The sequence below is a fragment of the Oncorhynchus gorbuscha genome, linkage group LG24, assembly GCF_021184085.1.
Source record: "Oncorhynchus gorbuscha isolate QuinsamMale2020 ecotype Even-year linkage group LG24, OgorEven_v1.0, whole genome shotgun sequence".
In the NCBI taxonomy this organism is placed as follows: domain Eukaryota; kingdom Metazoa; phylum Chordata; class Actinopteri; order Salmoniformes; family Salmonidae; genus Oncorhynchus; species Oncorhynchus gorbuscha.
Window position 1 is genome coordinate 41,892,122 of NC_060196.1, and position 24,147 is coordinate 41,916,268.

Consider the following 24,147-nt stretch of genomic DNA (forward strand, 5'->3'; position numbering starts at 1 on the left):
TTTATGGGTGGCGATGTATTAGCCTGAGATATAGAAAATACCAGTGCAACATTTTGGCCAACTAAAACCAAAAACACACTCATATGTTTTCGTTTTGGAGCTAGTCAGACAGTGAAAAATTATACGGGTTTTTTGTGTGTGCACTAATGCCCCTTCCTCCAAACAATGTCTGAACAACGATATAGTCCGTGGCTTATTCCTCGCCAGTTAAGGAAACCAGGGGCAATGGCTATATACTTTATTTTTATTTTTTAAACAGCAGTTTGCATAAATATGTAATGCAATTCATCTAAAATTACTGTAATTTCATATTTTTTTACCAGTGTGGTGGTTTCTCCTGAACACACCTTGTAGTTGAATAACATTGTATCCATTTTCAATTGGCTAGATAATGACGATGCAAAACAAAGTGACTCGATTGGTTTATTAGGAGTCAGGCTCCTTTATTTATCCTTATGATTGGACCATGGAACTGAGCAGACCAGTGAGATAATCGCAGTTCGCATACTTGTGCAAGTGACATATGTGTTCATTATTGCCTTGGATACAATCATTTTATTTACATTGTTTTGAATACAATTTTAAATTCTTACACTATTTGCAGCTTATCTGGTAAATATGGACCGTATTCTTTCAAAGATTTTCGCCTCCGAGACAGAAGAGTTGTATGTTTTGGACTGCCTGGCATACTTCATGATTTTCATGGCTGCTTGTACCTTCATAACATTACTATTTGAGAATGTCCCCTATGGCAGATACGCAACAAGCAGATATGGATTCCCCGTCAACGTCAAATTCGCCTGGTTCGTGCAGGAACTACCTGCTTTTCTGGTGCCACTGTGCCTTGTGCTGTGGACTTCTGCGGCGAAAACCACTCATCTTCCCAATCAGTTACTGCTGATCATGTACTTCTGCCACTATGTGCAAAGGTAAGACCCAATGGTTAGAAGATAGTTTGACAAAGTAACACTGTACTTCACATGCATACAAAGTACTAACTGTCATATCTTCTAGGTCAGTGGTTCTCAAACGTTTTTTGGTTACTGTACAACCAAGTACATTTTGCTCTGCCCAGAGTACCCCCTCATATGCAATTGATTTCTCAATTGTAATAACACATTGCTAAATGATGTGCCAACGTTGTAACTGAAATGCAGTGCATTGCCAGCCATGAGACACATGCATCCTAGACAACTGGTGGGGAAATTATTATTCATCAGTTCTATTTATATTCTTCTAGATCGCTCATCTATCCATTTTTAATTCGTGGAGGGAAATCTACACCATTTGCATCGTTCGCCTTGGCCTTTGTGTTCTGCATCTATAATGGCTACATGCAGGTCAGATACCTGAGTCACTATGCAGAGTACTCTGCTGATTGGGTTACCAGCCCTTGCTTTATCACAGGTAAGAGACATGGTTGACATGACATATAGCATAGGGTCTGTATTAATGCATAAACCACACATTCACAAATTACACAGTTGTCTATTTCAATATGTTCCATGAATTTCTTCTCGTTCTAGAGTTATCCACGTCATGCTATCCAAAACATACCTTACATTTCCTAATTTTCACCTCATTGGTTGTCTTATATACACTGTCATTATAAATCAGCTTCCCTATTGGTTGATTTTCAGGCTCTGCTTTATGGTTGGTGGGTTGGTTGGTGAACGTTCACTCAGACCACATCCTGAGGAACCTACGGAAGCCTGGAGAGATCAGCTACAAGATACCAACAGGTAAGATACCTGCTACCAGAGAGCGATATAGAGAGAGACAGGTTTTCCACTGATCAGACGCCATGACCGTTTTGGACAGCATGCTGTAACATTTTCACATCAGTTCTCTCACGGCCAGCTGAACACATTGTAAATAATGGCTGTGAAATGTGTCTATGCTAGCTACAACCATAGTAGCACACTGATGTTCAGTGTTGCTTAAAACAGGGAGTTCACTCTTTCCAGAGGGTGGATCCAGTAATCTATTTGAAATCCAGGGTTACAGAGGGTAGTGTCACTATGACACACCAGAGAGGGTTGAAACCATCACCTTGTGCCCGAGGTGAACCCTTCATAACTGATGAACCAGTTGAAACCTGTCCACCCTAAAGCCTTGTAGAAATAAAGCTTTTTACGGTAGAGACAGAAGAATGCAGCAAGTCTAGCTAGTCACACCGTATGGAAAAATTCTTACATTTTAGTTATTTAAGTGCCTTGCTCAAGGGCACAGACAGATCTTTTTCACCAATTAGAACCAATGACCTTCAGTTACTGGCCCTACGTTTTTAACCGTTTGGCTACCTGCCGCCCTGCAGGCACTCCTGGAATCCAGAGAAACATGATGTTTTAGAAGAGTGGTGGTGAAGGCAGTGGCTGTACACAGTCTGTGTTCAAGCAGGGGGAGGACTGAAGCCATCTATGGTCTTTAGTGCCTCGTTTATGAATCATTTTTTTATGCTGCTGTATTTCAGTCTATGACCTTAACACTCAAAATTGAGATCAAACCAATTCTAAGTCACTGAAGGTTGAAGCCAGAGACTGTGAGAAAGGATCTGAAATACAATGCTACAGTTTCACCGGAAACAGACCTGAAGAAATTGAAACGGGTAGATTAACATTTGTCTTTAGTAGTGTTTTGCTTCCTTTTGTAATAATGCCTCTATTGAATGCTTTACTTAACGGCAGTTTATAAAATCATAGTGCTCTCTTTCTCCAATTATCCAACCACAATGACAATTTGAACAGTTTTGATGAAAATAATCAAGTGTGTGAAATTGTATCAGAAGTGGGTTTTCTGTATTGCAGCCTAGGTGGATAGATCTTGATAGAGCTCACGATCATTGTACAATGGCTATAACCTGGTCCCAGACCTGGTTGTACTCTATAACCAACTCCTTGATATTACATTTGATTTATTTAGCAGACGCTCTTGTACGGGTCTTACAATAGTGTGTGCATACATTTGTACTTTTTCGTACTGACAAGCCAGTGAATGAGCATAGACATTGGCAAGACAGCACAAACATCTGGGACCAAGATAAAAAATAAAATTGTGATGGGCACTGATATGGAAAATGTATATTGAAATCAGTTGCATTTTATCAAACATCTGTTTGAATGAATAACATTGCAACTGTGTGGACTTCTCTTCCAAGGCTTTGAAGTTCAGATAACCGTTTCCTGATTTTCCATGGGCCAGGTGTGAATGTTCTGGGAGCCTAGCCCAGCTTGAAAACAATGGAAAGCCTGTTGATGGCCCATCAGCAGGCTGTTAAGTATGCTATTAGATGTTCTGTGACTGCAGGAACAGTCATGAATGTACTTTTACACAATAGTGTAGGTTAACAGCAAGGATAAACCCATATCACGATATGCCATGCTCATATCAGTATTACATTAATTATCGATATTGGTGCTCACCACTAAACATTCGTATTGGGTGGAAAAATAGTATATACACACAGTACCAGTCAAGTTTGGACACACCTACTCATTCAAGGTTTTTCTTAGTTGTACTATTTTCTACATTGTAAAAATAAAACATGGAATCATGTCGTAACCAAACAGGTGTTAAACAAATCAAAATATATTTTAGATTCTTCAAAGTAGCCACCCTTTGCCTTTGACAGCTTTGCACACTCTTGGCATTCTCTCAACCACCATCACCTGGAATGCTTTTCCAACAGTTTTGAAGGAGTTCCCACGTGCTGAGCATTTGTTGGCTGCTCAGTACAAAAATGTATGTACCCACTACTGTAAGTCAGTCTGGATAAGCATGTCTGCTAACACTAAAACCCAGACCTTGGATCAATGGAATCTTGACTGGCGCAGGTGATAAACATGCGACACGGGCCTGGTTAATCCCATTGCTGTCGTGACTGTTCCTGTGATTCTACCAAATTATTTATATATACACTAGATGACTGATAGGGGGTGCCATTCATTCTTCTGGGCAGTGCCAATATGGTTGAGGGCGGGAGCGTAGCCTAGTGGTTAGAGCGTTGGACTAGTAACCGGAAGGTTGCTAGTTCAAACTCTCGAGCTGACAAGGTACTAATCTGTCGTTCTGCCCCTGAACAGGCAGTTAACCCACTGTTCCTAGGCAGTCATTGAAAATAAGAATGTGTTCTTAACTGACTTGCCTGGTTAAATAAAGGTAAAATTACAATGTAAAAAAATTGCCCGGTGGCTTCAAAGCCTTTCACTGGTCAATACATAGCATCAGCAATCCACGGTTTATATACTGTACATCACTGGTTGTACCCTGTCTTATGTTCTCTCCTGTAGGTGGGCTGTTTGAATATGTGTCTGGAGCAAACTTCTTTGGTGAGATAACAGAGTGGGCGGGATTTGCCCTGGCGGCTCATTCTGTCCACAGCGCATCCTTCGCCATCTTCACTCTCATTGTTCTTGCCAGCAGAGCCTTCGCTCACCACAGGTAGGAAGGAAACACACACGGTTTGGGGTGAACTACACCTTTAACACTTGTAATACTATAATAGTGAATTCATGTCCTCCTGTCTTTCCTTCTCTCTAGGTGGTACCTTCAGAAATTCGAAGACTACCCCAAATCCAGGAAGGCATTGATACCATTTGTATTATAATGATTCACTACAATGATCCAACCTCCAACAGCCCAACGCAACGAGCTGTGACCCTATGCTACATCATCTGGGGTCTGGTTAGGTTTGTTATTGCTTGTTTGTTTGGGTTGACCTCAAGAGAATACTTACAAGGATGAACACAATGAGTACTGACAATTCTATTCACTGGGAAGATATGAAGAGCTCCAGAAACCACAACACCAATGACAAGATTATTAGACATGCCCTGATGGAGGATACAATGCCAAGTAGAGGCAATTTATTTTGAGAAAAAATAAATCCTCCAAGAGTGGCTGGATATATTTTTCACATGGTTGCACCTCAGCTCTCACCAACTTGGTTATGTCCCGCAATAAGATTTACTATAGTATGTGGCAACTTACTTTTACGATACTTTCACAGCGGACCAACCAACAGAACCAATCCATCTTACAAAGGTTCAGCTCCATTTCAACAGATCCCCTAACCTCTGCCCTTCCCCTAACTCCCTGCAGCAGTGTGTGCATCTCTCGCCCTCTCTGTTGCGTGCAGGCGGAGAATGAGCCAACCATCAAAACACAATCCGTCAGTAGAGCTCTAGTTTCCCCGGTGAGACAACCCAGTGCTAGAAGGACTGAGAATTAACTTACTGTCAACACACAGGAATGCACACAGACAGATTTCACTGCTTGTGGAAGAAACTAGCTCTTTGTATATTCGTGCACTCACGTGTGTGTCAGAGGAATCTGTCGTGAGCAGTGTTGTAGTCTTCCCCTATGATTTGTAGTGCTAGCAGCACTGAGGATGAACCAACCCTTCACCGCACACACACACACACTTCGTGAGGCGACCCCAGCCTTAGGGCTGAAAATGGGGTTATGAACCAGAGATACAAATGAGAGAAATGCTCCATTCAGTCAGTAAGGACACTGGGTTAGCCTATCACCCAGAGCTTGTTGCTGCCATAGAGAGAGACAAAGAAAGGGACAGTGAAAAGATAGTGATGGAGGGAGAGAGAGAGTGTGGGCTAGTGAGGGAGTGAGCAATACTCCAACCTGACATTCTTGCTCTGGGGGTTTTCCTTGGCTCTGTCACATGCAGCACGTGAGCAGGGAGGGAAGCAGACATTATGCAAAGAGCGCACACACAGTAGAGAAGGTGCTGCCAGTAGGCTCCAGCTTGCCTCATTCCATTACAGAGTTTAATGGGCTGGAAGATGGCTGTGTGTAGGGTTGACTGCAAATGGTGTCTGGAATCGCTCTCTCTTTGCGTGTGTAATGACGAACACCTCTAGTTACGTGGTCCTCGTCTCCTTCCCAGCCCTCTGTCTTCACATGTAGTTTATAGTATCAATCCTGTAAGTGAGGATAGTATATTTTTAATTGGGCAGCAATGATTTTTTTACTGAAACATTGGATTCATTTCAATGATATGTCATGAATGGAATCAAAATGAGTAACAGAATTGGAAATGCTGAACTGCACTGTGGACTCCATCTCTCTCTGTGTGTGTAGTGTTCTCAAGAGTCAAGCTATTACACCCATTGCCCCAAGCCACATATTTGTCTGAGGTAAGAGCTCACCTTGTGAATTCCTTGTGGTCTTAGGACAGCATTGCATTTTGACTCACACTGAACTGAGCTGTTAGCAAGCAGTAAAATTGGTTGTTGAGCTCCTTAGCTTACCAGGGTCATTCAGGGAGAGACTAGGATCAATGACATTAAAAAGTCACCCAGCTTGTGGTAATACATTTTTTTTGTTTTACCTCTACAAGGACCAGGAAGTCATTTTAACATAAGTATTTTCTGATATAAGAGGGATGCTCCAAATGAAACGACCTGTTTCTTAATGTAATCAATTACATGTATTTTTTTATTGCCAATCTGTCATACACAAAGGCTGTCCAACATTTTGCCAGGGTTATTCAAATTTCTCATTACCATGGTGACTGATTACTTATTTCAAATTAACTTTATCTTAGCAGTCTACTCCTGTTATGATACTGGGTGCTGTTATTGAATTATTCATAAAACATATTTTTCTGTATAAACATGGTCACAAATTCTTCAAATATTTACTTTGAACAGTATTGGGTGATTTGTAATGAGTCAAATTGTGTGGCAGCTGAGAGCGAGGTGTGTGTCGTTACCACAGCTACAAAGAAAAAAATTGGCTATATCTAAAAAAAAACTTTTTTTAAATTACGTTTTTTGGTCTTAACATAAGGTTAGGCATAATGTTAGCAGTGTGGTTAAGGTTAGGTTTAAAATCTGATTTTAGGAAGAGAAATTGGAGAAATAGGCGAGGGTTTAGGACTTTGTGGCTGTGGTAACAAGGGACGACCGGGGTGTGTTCAAACCGATCGTTTAAAATCCTACAGACATGCGCACGGCACTTCGGTTTGAAGAGAATACGCCATATTGAATCACCGTAGACTTCTGCTAGCGATTTTCAGCTAGCTGTTTGAAAAGGACCGGTCTTCTAATGGTCTTCATTTGGCGTTACCATTTCTCTCTGTCTTTGTAACACGGGTTATTATCACATTTCTTTAGTCAGGGCAGTAGTGTATTTTTAACGGGCACATTGATTTGCTTGAAAGGGGTTCCGAAAAAAAGTTGAATGGATCCGAGGGTGGCTTGGAATCAGCCCGAGCAGAAAGGACCTGCGAATGCATCATGGATGCGAATCTGGGAGATTTCTCAGGTACGAGCGACCTCCGGTCAACATCATAATAATCAGAACCACAACCTGTGTGTGAATTATCCAACGTTGGACGTTTATAAAAATGTTGCGGCATCGAGCAATAGCATTAACACCACTGCTAGTCTGAGCAGCAGCCATCACTGTATTTCAAACCGTACTACTAATCACGGCACTTCATTTTCCTCCTTCGGGTCAACGTTACCCAAAGGCAACGTACAGAACATATTGACCCCGTCCAACGCGAACGGTAACAGTGTAACGACAGATTTGTTGGGAGACAGTGGAATGCCCCAAAAGACGGAATCTGGAACGGACAGTCCATCTTCGAACTGCTCGTTGGGAAGGACTTGCGGTGGCAATGTAACGGGAAATAGTAATAAAAGCCCTGGATGTGCCAATCTGTTTTTTAGCTTCAGCGAAAGCATGCATAATAATGTCAACCAATTCCACCACCATCAAAGGCATCATCAGGATCACCCCCAGTACAATTTCCAACATAATTGTGTGAAGCGTCACCCACCATCACCCTTAAATAACCACACTCACCATCCAGGCCGAAGGAAAAGTGACAACAAGGCGAGCACCTATGGGATTAATTACTTGCTTTCTAACTGGACTAATGACAACCATGTTAGCTCGGGGACTGGAACTCCTTGGAAGACGAGGAAATACAGCCCCGGTGTTGATGGGTGAGTATTTTTGATAGGGTCATTGCCCCACTGGGATTGTTTGACGCCAACATGCATACAGAACAATGAGACAGATATTTCACCGGATGTTTAAATGTAACATCCGGTTGGCCTTTCATTCACTACCAAATATGGTGATGAGAGGAAGCCCATTGGCCGGCTGTGGGAGAAGATTGGGCAATATGAATTTTGGCCGATTAAATATTTTATCTCCATACAGTTCTGTATCAGTAACTATAATTTGTAGCTAACTGAGTGGATTAGGTTTTGAAGACTTTACCCTTTAGTGAGTGAAAAAAATATTTGTTTATAAGTGCAAGGGCGAATTGAGTTATTGCACACACGCGTTTCACAGAGTAGGCGTTCCTTAACGGAAATATGCAATTAAATACTGGAACGCGCCAATAGAACCTCACTAGCTCGTCCTTGTTCTGTCCACTGATTAATCGGCGCCCATTGGAAACAGGCTCTAGTTTATCTTGAGTTAGTTATACTCTTTGGCTAACTTGCTAATGTTAACCACGACAGCTAGCTGTCATAGTTTCCTATTCCTATTAGTTAACGTTAGCTACTTTTATTTATGACTGTAAAAATGTCATCTTGTCATGCCTACAGTTAATCAGTTAACGTGTAATTTTGGTGTTTGTTTGATTTGCTGCACGGGCGGTAGTAATGCGAATGTTAACTTTGAGCTAGATTGAACTGCAGTGGCTAACCAGTTTTTTGTATTTGTTAGCAGTGCATTAGCTAGCTTGCTAAGCAGGTAGCGGCTAACTAACGCTTTGGTAGGGTTAGCTTGCTAACTTATTGGTTACTTAACATATGAATGGTTGGGTAACTTCTAGAATATATGTTTAAGTCACACAAATTTACAAATGGGTTCATAGTTAGCCACTTGGAGGATGAATCTCTCACTCAATATATAGTTATTCAACTATAGCTAGATAGTTTGCTTGCTAGCTAACTACATTCCATATATTATTGTTGATTAGATTAGCTAGCTATATATATTTCCTAGTTGGTGACCACCGCTATAAAATCAGAGGCTGCAACAAAAACTGCCAGGTGACTTTATGATACCAAGATAACTACTATATTAGGAGTAAGAAGGTTATCAATAAGTTCATTTTCATTAGATTTGCTGAAAATACAAAATCATGTTTCAACAATAAATCTGTTTATTTTGCCAAAAACATGCACACGATCTCTTATCTACCTTTAGTATGCACAGAAGCAATTTTAAGGATCACAGGTCGCATGTTTCGTCACAATATTGTTTTGGACTGATGCCTGGTTGAGAGTTCTACTCCATCGTCGATGAAGATTTAATCTTAAATGCATTACAGTGACTTGGAAATACTGTCATTCCAAATAGTTAGTAGGGAAACCTTCTGTCTTAATTTTGATGTCGCCAGATTTACTTTAGATGTAGTATAACGTTAGCTAGCTTTCTCAAGGCCACTGGATTTTAGCATTGTTAATTTTTTTTCGAACTTTGCTAGCTGACGAGAACATTGAGATGCGTAAAGTAAATTTCACGACATGATAATGCTGGCAAAGTTGTTTCCTACTAAATATTTGAGTGCTTTTGCAATAGTAGTTAGGCTCCGACCAGAATGACTGGGTTTATCACCACTTTAGGGCATCACTTTGGGTACGCCGGCAGAGGGCGGCTTGAGAACGCTCATAACAATGGCATGACGTGACGGAGGAAGGACCTAACGAAGATTTTAGCATGTAAATCTAATTGGCGAAAAACAAATACAACTGAAAGTGGGACGCATGCCAGCAAAGCCACTACACAACAAGTAACAACAATACATTAATTGCACTTTAAGGGTGACACACGGTGGCCACAAACTGTTAGGGCATATATAAAGCTATCCCAACATCTTACCACTGCTACACCTGGCTATCAGCGGAGCCTTGTCTGGCAGTAAAACAGTTCATTCCTTTTCATTTACTGCCTATAAAAACATATCTGATATGGCTGACTTGCTTAAACAAATGTGGTTTCTAATGACAATTGAGATGTACAAACTATGGAATAAGGACACGACAAACGAATAAGAGGCAATCCGTAATTTCGATTAAGACATTAATGTGCAAGCTAGGACAGACAGTCAATATAACTATTTCTTTAACACTTTTGAAATGTACAGCAACAGAATTCAGAGCTTGGGCCGTTCTTAATGTTCTTCCTGTACACCAAGTCAGAACCGTAGGATAAATAACAGGGGCATATAAGCAGACAATGAAAGTTCTTACAATATTCAATGATTACATTTCTCTAAAACAGGCTGTACCTTCTCCGCTATGCAATCAGGTTTCCGAACTGTAAACGAGTGCACCTTTGCCATGTTCAAGGTCCTGAACAATGTCATAACCGCCATCGATAAAAGACCGTACTGTGCAGCCATCTTCATCAACCAGGCCAAAGGCTTTTGACTCTGTCAATCACTGTATTCTTGTTGGCAGAATCCACAGCCTTGGTTTCTCTAATGACTGCCTCGCCTGGTTCACTAACTACTTCACAGAGTTCAGTGTGTCAAATCGGGGGGCCTGTTGTCCGGACCTCTGGAAGTCTCTATGGGGGTGCCAGAGGGTTCAATGCTAGGGCCAACTATTTTCTCTATATGTCAATGATGTCGCTCTTGCTGCGGGGGATTCTTTGATCCACCTCTATGAAGACGACACCATTCTGTATACATCTGGCCCTTCTTTGGACACTGTTTTAACTTCTTGATGCAACCCATCCCGTTAGTGGGATCATTTTCATCAACAACCGCTGAATTGCAGAGCGCCACATTTAAAATAAAAAAAATAAAAAAATACAAATGTATATTCATGAAATCACAAGTGCAATATAGCATAACACAGCTTAGCTTTTTGTTAATCCACCTGTGGTGTCAGATTTTGAAAATATGCTTTACAGCGAAAGCAATCCAAGCGGTTGTAAGTTTTCCGATCACTAGACAAAACATTATGAACACCTAGCATCAAAGTAGCTTGGTCACGAAAATCAGAAAAGCAATCAAGTCCGTAGGGGAGTTGGAGCGATGAGACAAGATCGTAACTACTAATTGGATATCACAAAAAAGGGGGTAATGTTTGAATACATCGGCCATGCTATCAATCTAGCATGACTTCTGCCACTTTCAAAACAACAGGAAACTCAGAACTGGAAATCTCAGACTTCAGTGAGTTCAAGACAACTGGGAACTCGGATAAAACTAGGTCTGACTGGAAAATACGGAAAATTATTTTTAAAGGTCATCCAACTCTGAATTCTAAGTTGGGATTTCGTGCCTCTTTCTGGAGCCCACAAGAAGGACCGCCGCGTCACCTTCCAGTCCAAGTGATTACAGTACAACAAAGTGAGTCCAAAAATGTCTTGTATGCTGCTGCATAAATAATGTAATATTCAACAGATATATATATATATATATATATACTGTAGCCAAGAAAGTAATACTAAGTGTATGTTGTGTTGTAAGCTGGTAGTAGCCCATGTGTCTCACCCACATCATTTGTAATGTTTAGTGCTTAGTTGTATAGTGGCTTTGCTGGCATGCATACACCCAGAAAAATGTGTTTGCCTCACTAAGATGTACATGCTATTTTACCAAGATAGTCAGAACACATCATCAAATACATTAAGAAATGTATTATGATCGTCAGACAAATTACTGTCATCACTGAAAAACGATGTGACGACATAATTCACTTGAAGATTTCTGATATTGGGGTGGTCCTTCTGTAGCTCAGTTGGTAGAGCATGGCGCTTGTAACGCCAGGGTAGAGGGTTCGATTCCCGGGTCCACCCATACGTAGAATGTATGCACACATGACTGTAAGTCGCTTTGGATAAAAGCGTCTGCTAAATGGCATATATAAATTAATCGCTTACCTTTGATGATCTTTGGATATTTTCACTCACAAGACTCCCAGTTACACAGTAAATGTTCCTTTTGTTCCAAAAACATTATTTTTACATCCAAAATACCTCTGTTTGTTTGGCGCGTTATGTTCAGAAATCCACAGGCTCGAGCGGTCACGACAACGCAGATGAAAATTCCAAATAGTATCTGTAATGTCCACAGAAAAATGTCAAACGTTTTTTATAATCAATCCTCAGGTTGTTTTTAAAATATATAATCGATAATATATCAACCGGCACGGTCTCTTTTTCAATAGGAGAGGGAGAGACAATGGCTGCCCCACTCTGTTGCGCAAGCAAAACTCATGCGAACACCCAGCTATCCACTGAGGCGATGTTATCTTTCTTGCTCATTTTTCAAAATAAAAGCCTGAAACTATGTCTAAAGACTGTTGACACCTTGAGGAAGCAATAGGAAAAGGAATCTGGGTGATATACCTTTACATTTAGCAAAGGCAGGCTATGGAACATGGAGCTTTCAAAATAATAAAGCCAATTCCTGGTTTGATTTTCCTTAGGTTTTCGCCTTCAGTTCTGTTATACTCAGACAATTTAAAAAAAAAAATGAATTTTACCCCTTTTTCTCCTCAATTTCGTGGTATCCAATTGTTTAGTACCCCTTTTTCTCCAATAGTCAATATCTTGTCTCATCTCTACACAACCCAACCAAGCCGCACTGCTTCTTAACATAGCGCGCATCCAACCCGGAAGCCAGCCGCACCAATGTGTCGGAGGAAACACTGTGCACTTGGCAACCTTGGTTAGCGCGCATCGAGCCCGGCCTGCCACAGGAGTCGCTGGTGCGCGATGAGACAAGGATATCCCTACCGGCCAAACCCTCCGGTCGCGGCCGGTTACGACAGAGCCTGGGCGCGAACCCAGAGTCTCTGGTGGCACAGCTGGCGCTGCAGTACAGCGCCCTTAACCACTGCTCCACCCGGGAGGCCCCACAGACAATATTTTGACCGTTTCGGAGACTTTAGTGTTTTCTATCCTAATCTGTCAATTATATGCATATTCTATTTCTATTTCCCTCTATACCATTTGTATTTCATTAACCTTTGACTATTGGATGTTCTTATAGGCACATTAGTATTGCCAGTGTAACAGTATAGCTTCCGTCACTCTTCCCTGGGCTCGAACCAGCAACACAACAACAATTAGCGCGCGCTAACTAGCTAGCCATTTAACTTCGGTTACACGAGCCTCATCTTGGGAGTTGATAGGCTTGAAGTCATAAACAGTGCAATGCTTGACGCACAACGAAGAGCTGCTGGAAAAATGCACGAAAGTGCTGTTTGAATGAATGTTTACGCGCCTGCTTCTGCCTACCACCGCTCAGTCAGATTTTTGCAACGCAGGACACACTAGATAATATCTAGTAATATCATCAACCATGTGTAGTTAACTAGTGCTTATGATTGATTGTTTTTTATAAGATACGTTTAAAGCTAGCTAGCAACTTACCGTGGCTTACTGCATTCGCGTAACAGGCAGTCTCCTTGTTGGGTGCAACGAGAGAGAGGCAGGTCGTTATTGCGTTGGACGAGTTAACTGTAAGTTTGCAAGATTGGATCCCCCGAGCTGACAAGGTGAAAATCTGTCATTCTGCACCTGAACAAGGCAGTTAACCCACCATTCCTAGGCAGTCATTGAAAATAAGAATGTGTTCTTAACTGACTTGCCTAGTTAAATAAAGGTATTTAAAAAATCGCCGCCCAAAAATACAGATTTCCGATTGTTGTGTAAACTTGAAATCTGCCATAATTAATCGGCCATTCTGATTAATCGGTCAACCTCTACTCAGGATATATGGTTTGCATGGAGTCCACTGAAGTTCCTTGATGGTCGTCTTGGTATCCGCTTGTTGGGGGATATACACGGCTGTGATGATAACAGAGGAGAGTTCTCTTGGGAGATAATACGGTCAGCATTTGACTGAGGAATTCTAGGTCAGGTGAACAAAAGGACTTGAGTTCCTGTATGTTGTTACAATTACACCATGAGCCGTGAATCATAAAACATAAACCACAGCCCTTCTTCTTAGCAGAGAGATGTTTATTCTTGTCGATGCGATGTACTAAAGATCCCGTTGGCTGTATGGACTCCGACAGCATGTCCCCAGCTAACCATGTCTCCGTGAAACAGAGTATGTTACAATCCCGGACATCTCTTTGGAAAGCAACTCTTGTCCAGATTTTCAACTTTATTAACTAGGGACTGGACATTAGCAAGTAATATACTCGGGAGCGGTGGGTGGTGTGTGCGGTTCAGACAAAGGATCCGCTTTGGGAAAGTCTTATTTTTGGTCATAGTGCTGGTAAGTTGACGTCTCTCTGATATCCAGTAGTTCTTCCCCTTAAGGTTTTCTGGGCTAACAATGTAATAAATAATACATAAAAAATAAAAATAAATACTGCACAGTTTCCTAAGGACTAGAAGCGAAGATGCCGTCTCTAACGGCCCCAGCAGGGTCCTAGTAGTGATAGTAACAGTCTCTCTACTCTGTGTTTCATTCTAAAATCATAGCATAGCGTTTAGGCCTTTTCCTAGTGAATAAATTGCTGTAGGGTTTTGCTGACCAATACTACTACAGTTCATCCCAGGGGATGTGGATTACTTATGGTGGTACGTATAACATTTTTCTAAGATGGCTTCTCCACTACTACCACACAGTTCTAAGGGATATCTGGGATGTTGAACTTATTTGAAAACCTGGGCGGCATGTAGCCTAGTGGTTAGAGCATTGTAACCAAAAGGTTGCTAGATCGAATCTCCGAGCTGACAAGGTAAAAATCTGTCGTTCTGCTCCTGAACAAGGCAGTCATTGTAAATAAGAATTTGTTCTTATTGTTCTGACTTGCCTAGTTAAATAAAGGTTGAATAAAAATAAAAATCAAGCGACTTTGGGTCCAGCTCTATAGATGTCCCATTTTCTATTACTATCAACATAGTCCTTGGATAAAAAAAAAGTTTTTCGAGAAGATGCCGGCAGTAGGCCCGACCTGATGACCTTTAAATTCATGAAACAGAACATGTAAATCAACCTATTATTTGATTGGTTTATTATCAGGTGAGCGACTGTGTGCTTGTTGTTAACCCTCTCCTCTCCCTGTTCCCTGTCCCTCCCCAGTCTCCATGAGGAGGTGGTAGACTTCTACAACTTCATGTCTCCCCAACCTGAGGAGGCTTCTATGAGGAAGGAGGTGGTCAACAGAATCGAGACGGTCATCAAGGAGCTGTGGCCTACTGCTGACGTGAGGACACACACACACACACCAGAGCTGGGTGTTGAATCAGCACATTTTGGCCATTAGTCTACAAATATTGGTACAATAAAGTTTTTTTTTCTTCTTTTTTTCTAATTCTCTCTCTCTCTCTCCAGGTGCAGATATTTGGCAGCTTCAGCACTGGACTCTACCTGCCCACAAGGTAAGAGAGCAGTCTTGTTGTGTACTGTGTTGAATCTTGTTCTCAGAATTTGCTCCAGGTGCTTGGCCACCAGTTGACCTACCACCATCTTTCCCTGTTGCCATAGTGACATAGACCTGGTGGTGTTTGGGAAGTGGGAACGCCCCCCCTCTGCAGCAATTGGAACAGGCCCTCCGGAAACACAACGTGGCGGAACCTTTCTCCATCAAAGTGCTGGACAAAGCTACAGTGAGTTGGTGCTGTGTTTTAAAAGAATGCTTACACAATCTGTTGGGATAGCTTCAATGCTGTTCAAACTGATAACCTGTTAAACTCTTGAGTGTTTTGGGCTCTGTACCCATTCAGTCATTCAGAAAATAGAAAGTGACCTATCATTCGAAAACTACAGCACTTCTCATTTTGGAAATCGATCTCAAATCTCACTGCTGGTGATGTCATAAGAATGCCCCCACTACCGTCCACCCTACAGGCCATGAATCATGCGCAAAGGTCATATTCATAGTGTGTATAATTTGGGTCAAGTGACAAAAAGTGGGAAAAAATGTATGCATGGAAAGGGTACACCCTGGTGGTCCTCATAATGCAATGCATTTCTTTACCATTTACATTTTACATTTAAGTCATTTAGCAGACGCTCTTATCCAGAGCGACTTACAAATTGGTGCATTCACCTTATGACATCCAGTAGAACAGTCACTTTACAATAGTGCATCTAAATCTTAAGGGGGGTGAGAAGGATTACTTATCCTATCCTAGGTATTCCTTAAAGAGGTGGGGTTTCAGGTGTCTCCGGAAGGTGGTGATTGACTCCGCTGTCCTGGCGTCGTGAGGGAGTTTGTTCCACCATTGGGGGGCCAGAGCAGTGAACAGTTTTGACTGGGCTGAGCGGGAACTGTACTTCCTCAGTGGTAGGGAGGCGAGCAGGCCAGAGGTGGATGAACGCAGTGCCCTTGTTTGGGTGTAGGGCCTGATCAGAGCCTGGAGGTACTGAGGTGCCGTTCCCCTCACAGCTCCGTAGGCAAGCACCATGGTCTTGTAGCGGATGCGAGCTTCAACTGGAAGCCAGTGGAGAGAACGGAGGAGCGGGGTGATGTGAGAGAACTTGGGAAGGTTGAACACCAGACGGGCTGCGGCGTTCTGGATGAGTTGTAGGGGTTTAATGGCACAGGCAGGGAGCCCATCCACATATAATATAACATTACCTTGAATGCATCCTCCATATTCACCGTTGATCAAGCTCACCCGTTTCCAATGGTTTCCTTGGCTGTCTGTGTTATTTCAAAAAAATACTTGATAGCTAGAAAGTCCCGATCAGTAGGGTCATTTTAAGATGTCAGGCTTCAAAATCCGTTCAGCCATTTTTACACAGTGAGGTACTACCCAAACCTGATCAAACCGGACGCATCTATTTTTCGTGTTCCAAAGTCACATGTGATCTTCTAGTGGTCGAACTGGAAATCAGACATGAGATCTGATTATATCAGTAAAAAGATTACAACTTCAGCGTTATGTATATCATTCCTGTAAGATGAACAATTTAAGCATGGCACCTTCCACAAGCCCTGCACTTTTAAAATGGCTGTGTCCCTTTGGAATGGTAATTGGTTATTTTATTTCAAACCTAGACATTCAAATATTTTATTCCCCAACTAAGGGACACTTTTGTACAATGTTTTTGTCACTGGCCTACACTCAATAACTCTCATGTCAAAGTGTAAGTATGTTTTAGGATTCTTTTTTTAAACAAATTAATTAAATGAAAAGCTGAAATGTCTTCAGTCAATAAGTGTTCAACCCTTTTGTTATGGCCTAAATACGTTTTACAAGTTAAAATGTGCTTAACAAGTCGCATAATAAGTTGCATGGATTTACTCTGTGTATAATAATAGGGTTTAACTTTCTTTTTGAATGACTACCGCATCTCTGTACCCCACACATATACTGTAAGGTGTGTGTAAGGTCCCTCAGACAAGCAGTGAATTTCAAACCCAGATTCAGACACAAAGACCAGGGAGGTTTTCCAATGTCTCACAAACAAGGGCATCTATTGGTAGATGGTAATAAAAAAGCAGACATTGAATATCCCTTTGAGCATGGTGAAGTTATTACACTTTGGATGGTGTATCAATCTACAGAATAAAAAATATTCCAAAACACGTGTCTTGTTTGCAACAAGGCACTGAAATAATACTGCAGAAAATGTGGCAAAGCAATTCCCTTTGTGTCCTGAACACAATACAACACATTACTGAGTACCACCCTCTATATTTTCAAGCATAGTGGTGGCTGCATCATGTTATGGGTATGCTTGTAATCGTTAAGGACTGAGTTTTTCAGGATAGAAAATAAACTTAATGGAGTTAAGCAAATCCTAGACGAAAACCTGGTTCAGTCTGCTTTCCACCAGACACTGGGAGATGAATTCACATTTCAGTAGGACAATAACCTAAAACACAAGGCCAAACATATACTGGAGTTACTTACCAAGAAGACCATGACAGAGTTAGGTTTGACTTAAATCTGCTTGAAAATCTATGGCGAAACCTGAAAAATGGTTGTCTAGCAATGATCAACAACCAATTTGACAGAGCTTGAAGAATCTTTAAAAAGAATAATGTGCAAATGTTGCACAATCCAGATGTTGAAAGCTCTTGAAGACTTACCCAGAAAGATTCACAGCTGTAATTGCTGCCAAAGATGATTCTAACATGTATTGACTCTGGGTTAAATACTTGTAAAATAAAGATGTGTTACTGTTTATTTGTATACAATACCAGTCAAAAGTTTGGACACACCTACTCATTCCAGGGTTTTTCTTTATTTTGACTATTTTCTACATTGTAGAATAATAGTGAAGACATCAAAACTATGAAATAACACATATGGAATCATGTAGTAACCAATGTATTTTAGATTTGAGATACTTCAAAGTAGCTACCCTTTGCCTTGATGAAAGCTTTGCCCACTCTTGGCATTTTCTCAACCAGCTTCATGCATCAGTCACCTGGAATGCATTTCAATTAACAGGTGTGCCTTAAGTTAATTTGTGGAATTAATTTCCTTCTTAATGCCTGAAAAATGGTTGTCTAGGGATGGAATACAGAAGATAGCCCTACTTGGTAAAAGACCAGGTCCATATTACGGCAAGAACCGCTCAAGTAAGCAAAGAGAAACGACGGTCCATCATTACGTTAATAATATAATAATAATAATAATAATATATGCCATTTAGCGGACGCTTTTATCCAAAGCGACTTACAGTCATGTGTGCATACATTCTACGTATGGGTGGTCCCGGGAATCGAACCCACTACCCTGGCGTTACAAGCGCCATGCTCTACCAACTGAGCTACAGAAGGACATGAAGGTCAATCAATGCGGAACATTTCAAGAACTTTGAAAGATTCTTCAAGTGCAGTCGCAAAAACCATCCAGCTCTATGATGAAACTGTCTCTAATGAGGACCACCACAGGAAAATAAGACCCAGAGTTACCTCTGCTGCAGAGGACAACTTCATTAGAGTGACTGGCCTCAGAAATTGCAGCCCAAATAAATGCTTCACAGAGTTCAAGTAACAGACACATCTCAACATTAACTGTTCAGAGGAGACTGTGTGAATCAGACCTTCAAAGTCAAATTGCTGCAAAGAAACCACTACTAAAGGACCCAATAAGAAGGAGAGACTTGCTTGGGCCAAGAAACACGCCCAATGGACATTAGACCGGTGGAAATCTGTCCTCCAAATTTGATGTGTTTGGTCTGATGAGTCCAACCGCCATGTCTTTGTGAAACGCAGAGGTAAACATCTCCGCATGTGTGGTTCCCACCGTGAAGCATGTAGGATGAGGTGTGGGGGTGCTTTGCTGGTGCCGCTGTTGGTGATTTATTTAGAATTCAAGGCACACTTTACCAGCATGGCTACCACTGCATTCTGCAGTGATACGCCACCCCATCTGGTTTGCGCTTAGTGGGACTATCATTTGTTTTTCAACAGGACAATGACCCAACGCACCTCCAGGCTGTGTAAGGGCTACTTGACCAAGAAGGAGGGTGATGGGAGTGCTGCATCAGATGATCTGGCCTCCAATTGAGGTGGTTTGGGATGAGTTGGACTGCAGAGTGAGGGAAAAGCAGCCAACAAGTCCTCAGGATGTGTGGGAACTCCTTCAAAACTGCTGGAAAAACATTTCAAGTGAAGCTGGTTGAGAGAATGAAGAGTGTTCAAAGCTGTCATCAAGGCAAAGGTGGCTACTTTGAAGAATATAAAATATATTTTCATTTGTTAAAAACTTTTTTAGTTATTACATGTTTCCTTATGTATTATTTTATAGTTTTGATTTCTTATAGTAGTATAGTAAAAAATAGTAAAAAATGAAGAAAAACCCTTGAATGAGTAGGTGTGTCCAAACTTTTGACTGGTACTGTATTTTATTATAAAAAAATTTTTTTTACAAATGTGAGAATTTTTCTTCCACTTTGATGTTAGAGTAGTTTGTGTAGATCGTTAATAAAATATTACCATTTAAATCTATTTTATTCCCAATTTGTAACACTAAAAATGTGAAAAAAAGTAAAGGGATGTGAATCCTTTCTGAAGGCATTGTAGATGTGGGTAATTAACATATTAAACAGCCTATGTGAATGCAGCCTATATACACTGCTGTCTTCCCAAAATAATGTAAACTAAATTAAATGCTTTAAGTAGTAGCCTAGTTATTCATTCATACATGGACATTTTTTGGGGGTGAATAGCAGTTTGGAAACCGCGAATTCGAACAAATTCATGCAAAAGAAACGACGGGTACCAAGTAGGCAGAGTAAACAAAATATCAGATCAATAAAGGCATAACACAGTCTATATTCAGGTTAGTTACATTAACAGTAAACACAATATCAGATCAATAAAGGCATAACACAGTCTATATTCAGACTAGTTACATTAACAGTAAACACAATATCAGATCAATAAAGGCATAACACAGTCTATATTCAGGCTAGTTACATTAACAGTAAACACAATATCAGATCAATAAAGGCATAACACAGTCTATATTCAGGCTAGTTACATTAACAGTAAACACAATATCAGATCAATAAAGGCATAACAGTCTATATTCAGGCTAGTTACATTAACAGTAAACACAATATCAGATCAATAAAGGCATAACACAGTCTATATTCAGGCTAGTTACATTAACAGTAAACACAATATCAGATCAATAAAGGCATAACACAGTCTATATTCAGGTTAGTTACATTAACAGTAAACACAATATCAGATCAATAAAGGCATAACACAGTCTATATTCAGGCTAGTTACATTAACAGTAAACACAATATCAGATCAATAAAGGCATAACAGTCTATATTCAGGCTAGTTACATTAACAGTAAACACAATATCAGATCAATAAAGGCATAACACAGTCTATATTCAGGCTAGTTACATTAACAGTAAACACAATATCAGATCAATAAAGGCATAACACAGTCTATATTCAGGCTAGTTACATTAACAGTAAACACAATATCAGATCAATAAAGGCATAACAGTCTATATTCAGGCTAGTTACATTAACAGTAAACACAATATCAGATCAATAAAGGCATAACAGTCTATATTCAGGCTAGTTACATTAACAGTAAACACAATATCAGATCAATAAAGGCATAACAGTCTATATTCAGGCTAGTTACATTAACAGTAAACACAATATCAGATCAATAAAGGCATAACAGTCTATATTCAGGCTAGTTACATTAACAGTAAACACAATATCAGATCAATAAAGGCATAACAGTCTATATTCAGGCTAGTTACATTAACAGTAAACACAATATCAGATCAATAAAGGCATAACAGTCTATATTCAGGTTAGTTACATTAACAGTAAACACAATATCAGATCAATAAAGGCATAACAGTCTATATTCAGGCTAGTTACATTAACAGTAAACACAATATCAGATCAATAAAGGCATAACAGTCTATATTCAGGCTAGTTACATTAACAGTAAACACAATATCAGATCAATAAAGGCATAACACAGTCTATATTCAGGCTAGTTACATTAACAGTAAACACAATATCAGATCAATAAAGGCATAACACAGTCTATATTCAGGCTAGTTACATTAACAGTAAACACAATATCAGATCAATAAAGGCATAACAGTCTATATTCAGGCTAGTTACATTAACAGTAAACACAATATCAGATCAATAAAGGCATAACACAGTCTATATTCAGGCTAGTTACATTAACAGTAAACACAATATCAGATCAATAAAGGCATAACAGTCTATATTCAGGCTAGTTACATTAACAGTAAACACAATATCAGATCAATAAAGGCATAACAGTCTATATTCAGGCTAGTTACATTAACAGTAAACACAATATCAGATCAATAAAGGCATAACAGTCTATATTCAGGCTAGTTACATTAACAGTAAACACAATATCAGATCAATAAAGGCATAACAGTCTATATTCAGGCTAGTTACATTAACAGTAAACACAATATCAGATCAATAAAGGCATAACAGTCTATATTCAGGCTAGTTACATTAACAGTAAACACAATATCAGATCAATAAAGGCATAACAGTCTATATTCAGGCTAGTTACATTAACAGTAAACACAATATCAGATCAATAAAGGCATAACAGTCTATATTCAGGCTAGTTACATTAACAGTAAACACAATATCAGATCAATAAAGGCATAACAGTCTATATTCAGGCTAGTTACATTAACAGTAAACACAATATCAGATCAATAAAGGCATAACAGTCTATATTCAGGCTAGTTAATTAACAGTAAACACAATATCAGATCAATAAAGGCATAACAGTCTATATTCAGGCTAGTTACATTAACAGTAAACACAATATCAGATCAATAAAGGCATAACAGTCTATATTCAGGCTAGTTACATTAACAGTAAACACAATATCAGATCAATAAAGGCATAACAGTCTATATTCAGGCTAGTTACATTAACAGTAAACACAATATCAGATCAATAAAGGCATAACAGTCTATATTCAGGCTAGTTACATTAACAGTAAACACAATATCAGATCAATAAAGGCATAACAGTCTATATTCAGACTAGTTACATTAACAGTAAACACAATATCAGATCAATAAAGGCATAACAGTCTATATTCAGGCTAGTTACATTAACAGTAAACACAATATCAGATCAATAAAGGCATAACAGTCTATATTCAGGCTAGTTACATTAACAGTAAACACAATATCAGATCAATAAAGGCATAACACAGTCTATATTCAGGCTAGTTACATTAACAGTAAACACAATATCAGATCAATAAAGGCATAACAGTCTATATTCAGACTAGTTACATTAACAGTAAACACAATATCAGATCAATAAAGGCATAACAGTCTATATTCAGACTAGTTACATTAACAGTAAACACAATATCAGATCAATAAAGGCATAACAGTCTATATTCAGGCTAGTTACATTAACAGTAAACACAATATCAGATCAATAAAGGCATAACACAGTCTATATTCAGGCTAGTTACATTAACAGTAAACACAATATCAGATCAATAAAGGCATAACAGTCTATATTCAGACTAGTTACATTAACAGTAAACACAATATCAGATCAATAAAGGCATAACAGTCTATATTCAGACTAGTTACATTAACAGTAAACACAATATCAGATCAATAAAGGCATAACAGTCTATATTCAGGCTAGTTACATTAACAGTAAACACAATATCAGATCAATAAAGGCATAACAGTCTATATTCAGACTAGTTACATTAACAGTAAACACAATATCAGATCAATAAAGGCATAACAGTCTATATTCAGGCTAGTTACATTAACAGTAAACACAATATCAGATCAATAAAGGCATAACAGTCTATATTCAGGCTAGTTACATTAACAGTAAACACAATATCAGATCAATAAAGGCATAACAGTCTATATTCAGACTAGTTACATTAACAGTAAACACAATATCAGATCAATAAAGGCATAACAGTCTATATTCAGACTAGTTACATTAACAGTAAACACAATATCAGATCAATAAAGGCATAACAGTCTATATTCAGGCTAGTTACATTAACAGTAAACACAATATCAGATCAATAAAGGCATAACAGTCTATATTCAGACTAGTTACATTAACAGTAAACACAATATCAGATCAATAAAGGCATAACAGTCTATATTCAGGCTAGTTACATTAACAGTAAACACAATATCAGATCAATAAAGGCATAACAGTCTATATTCAGGCTAGTTACATTAACAGTAAACACAATATCAGATCAATAAAGGCATAACAGTCTATATTCAGGCTAGTTACATTAACAGTAAACACAGCAGTAAATAAAAGGCGAATGGAGATCCAAAACATCCTAGGACAGTGAGATGCAGCCACACACAGCTGTCTTGCCAAATAAATAGTCCTATAGGCCCGCTTCAAACATGGAAAACCATGGCGCTCATGAGTTCAGCAACACGTTTTTCATATGACACATTCCACTTTTGTGGATCAAATTTGACCCACACAATCAATTAAGCAATGCCAGCCTACCATAACCATGTTTCTAATACGTACATTTCCATTTACAATGTCAAGAACCACTAAGCTACCATTGAAACCATAATAGAATTAATCTATTTCCATACGGAAACATACAGATACTGGTAAAGTCAGACGTTTACATACACTTTGGTTGGAGTCATTAAAACTTGTTTTTCCACCACTCCACAAATTTCTTGTTATCATA

The 24,147-nt window shown here is 39.6% G+C and overlaps 2 protein-coding genes across 2 annotated transcripts in view; both read left to right on the forward strand.

The window, feature by feature from the left end:
* Positions 1–103: 103 nt before the first annotated feature.
* On the forward strand, positions 104–6,634 carry srd5a1 (steroid-5-alpha-reductase, alpha polypeptide 1 (3-oxo-5 alpha-steroid delta 4-dehydrogenase alpha 1)). The gene is made up of 5 exons (XM_046327128.1): positions 104–929; positions 1,241–1,407; positions 1,641–1,742; positions 4,290–4,440; positions 4,540–6,634. The coding sequence occupies exons 1-5, from the start codon at positions 619–621 to the stop codon at positions 4,604–4,606; spliced, it is 798 nt and encodes a 265-aa protein (XP_046183084.1). The 5' UTR covers positions 104–618; the 3' UTR covers positions 4,607–6,634.
* Positions 6,635–6,995: 361 nt separating this feature from the next.
* LOC124013021 (terminal nucleotidyltransferase 4A-like) overlaps positions 6,996–24,147 on the forward strand; it is a 29,779-nt gene continuing 12,627 nt past the window's right edge. The window contains 5 exon segments of the mRNA XM_046327127.1: positions 6,996–7,287; positions 15,050–15,173; positions 15,302–15,348; positions 15,455–15,491; positions 15,493–15,576. Of these exon segments, the coding sequence (XP_046183083.1) occupies positions 7,253–7,287; positions 15,050–15,173; positions 15,302–15,348; positions 15,455–15,491; positions 15,493–15,576 (327 nt within the window). The 5' untranslated portion in view covers positions 6,996–7,252.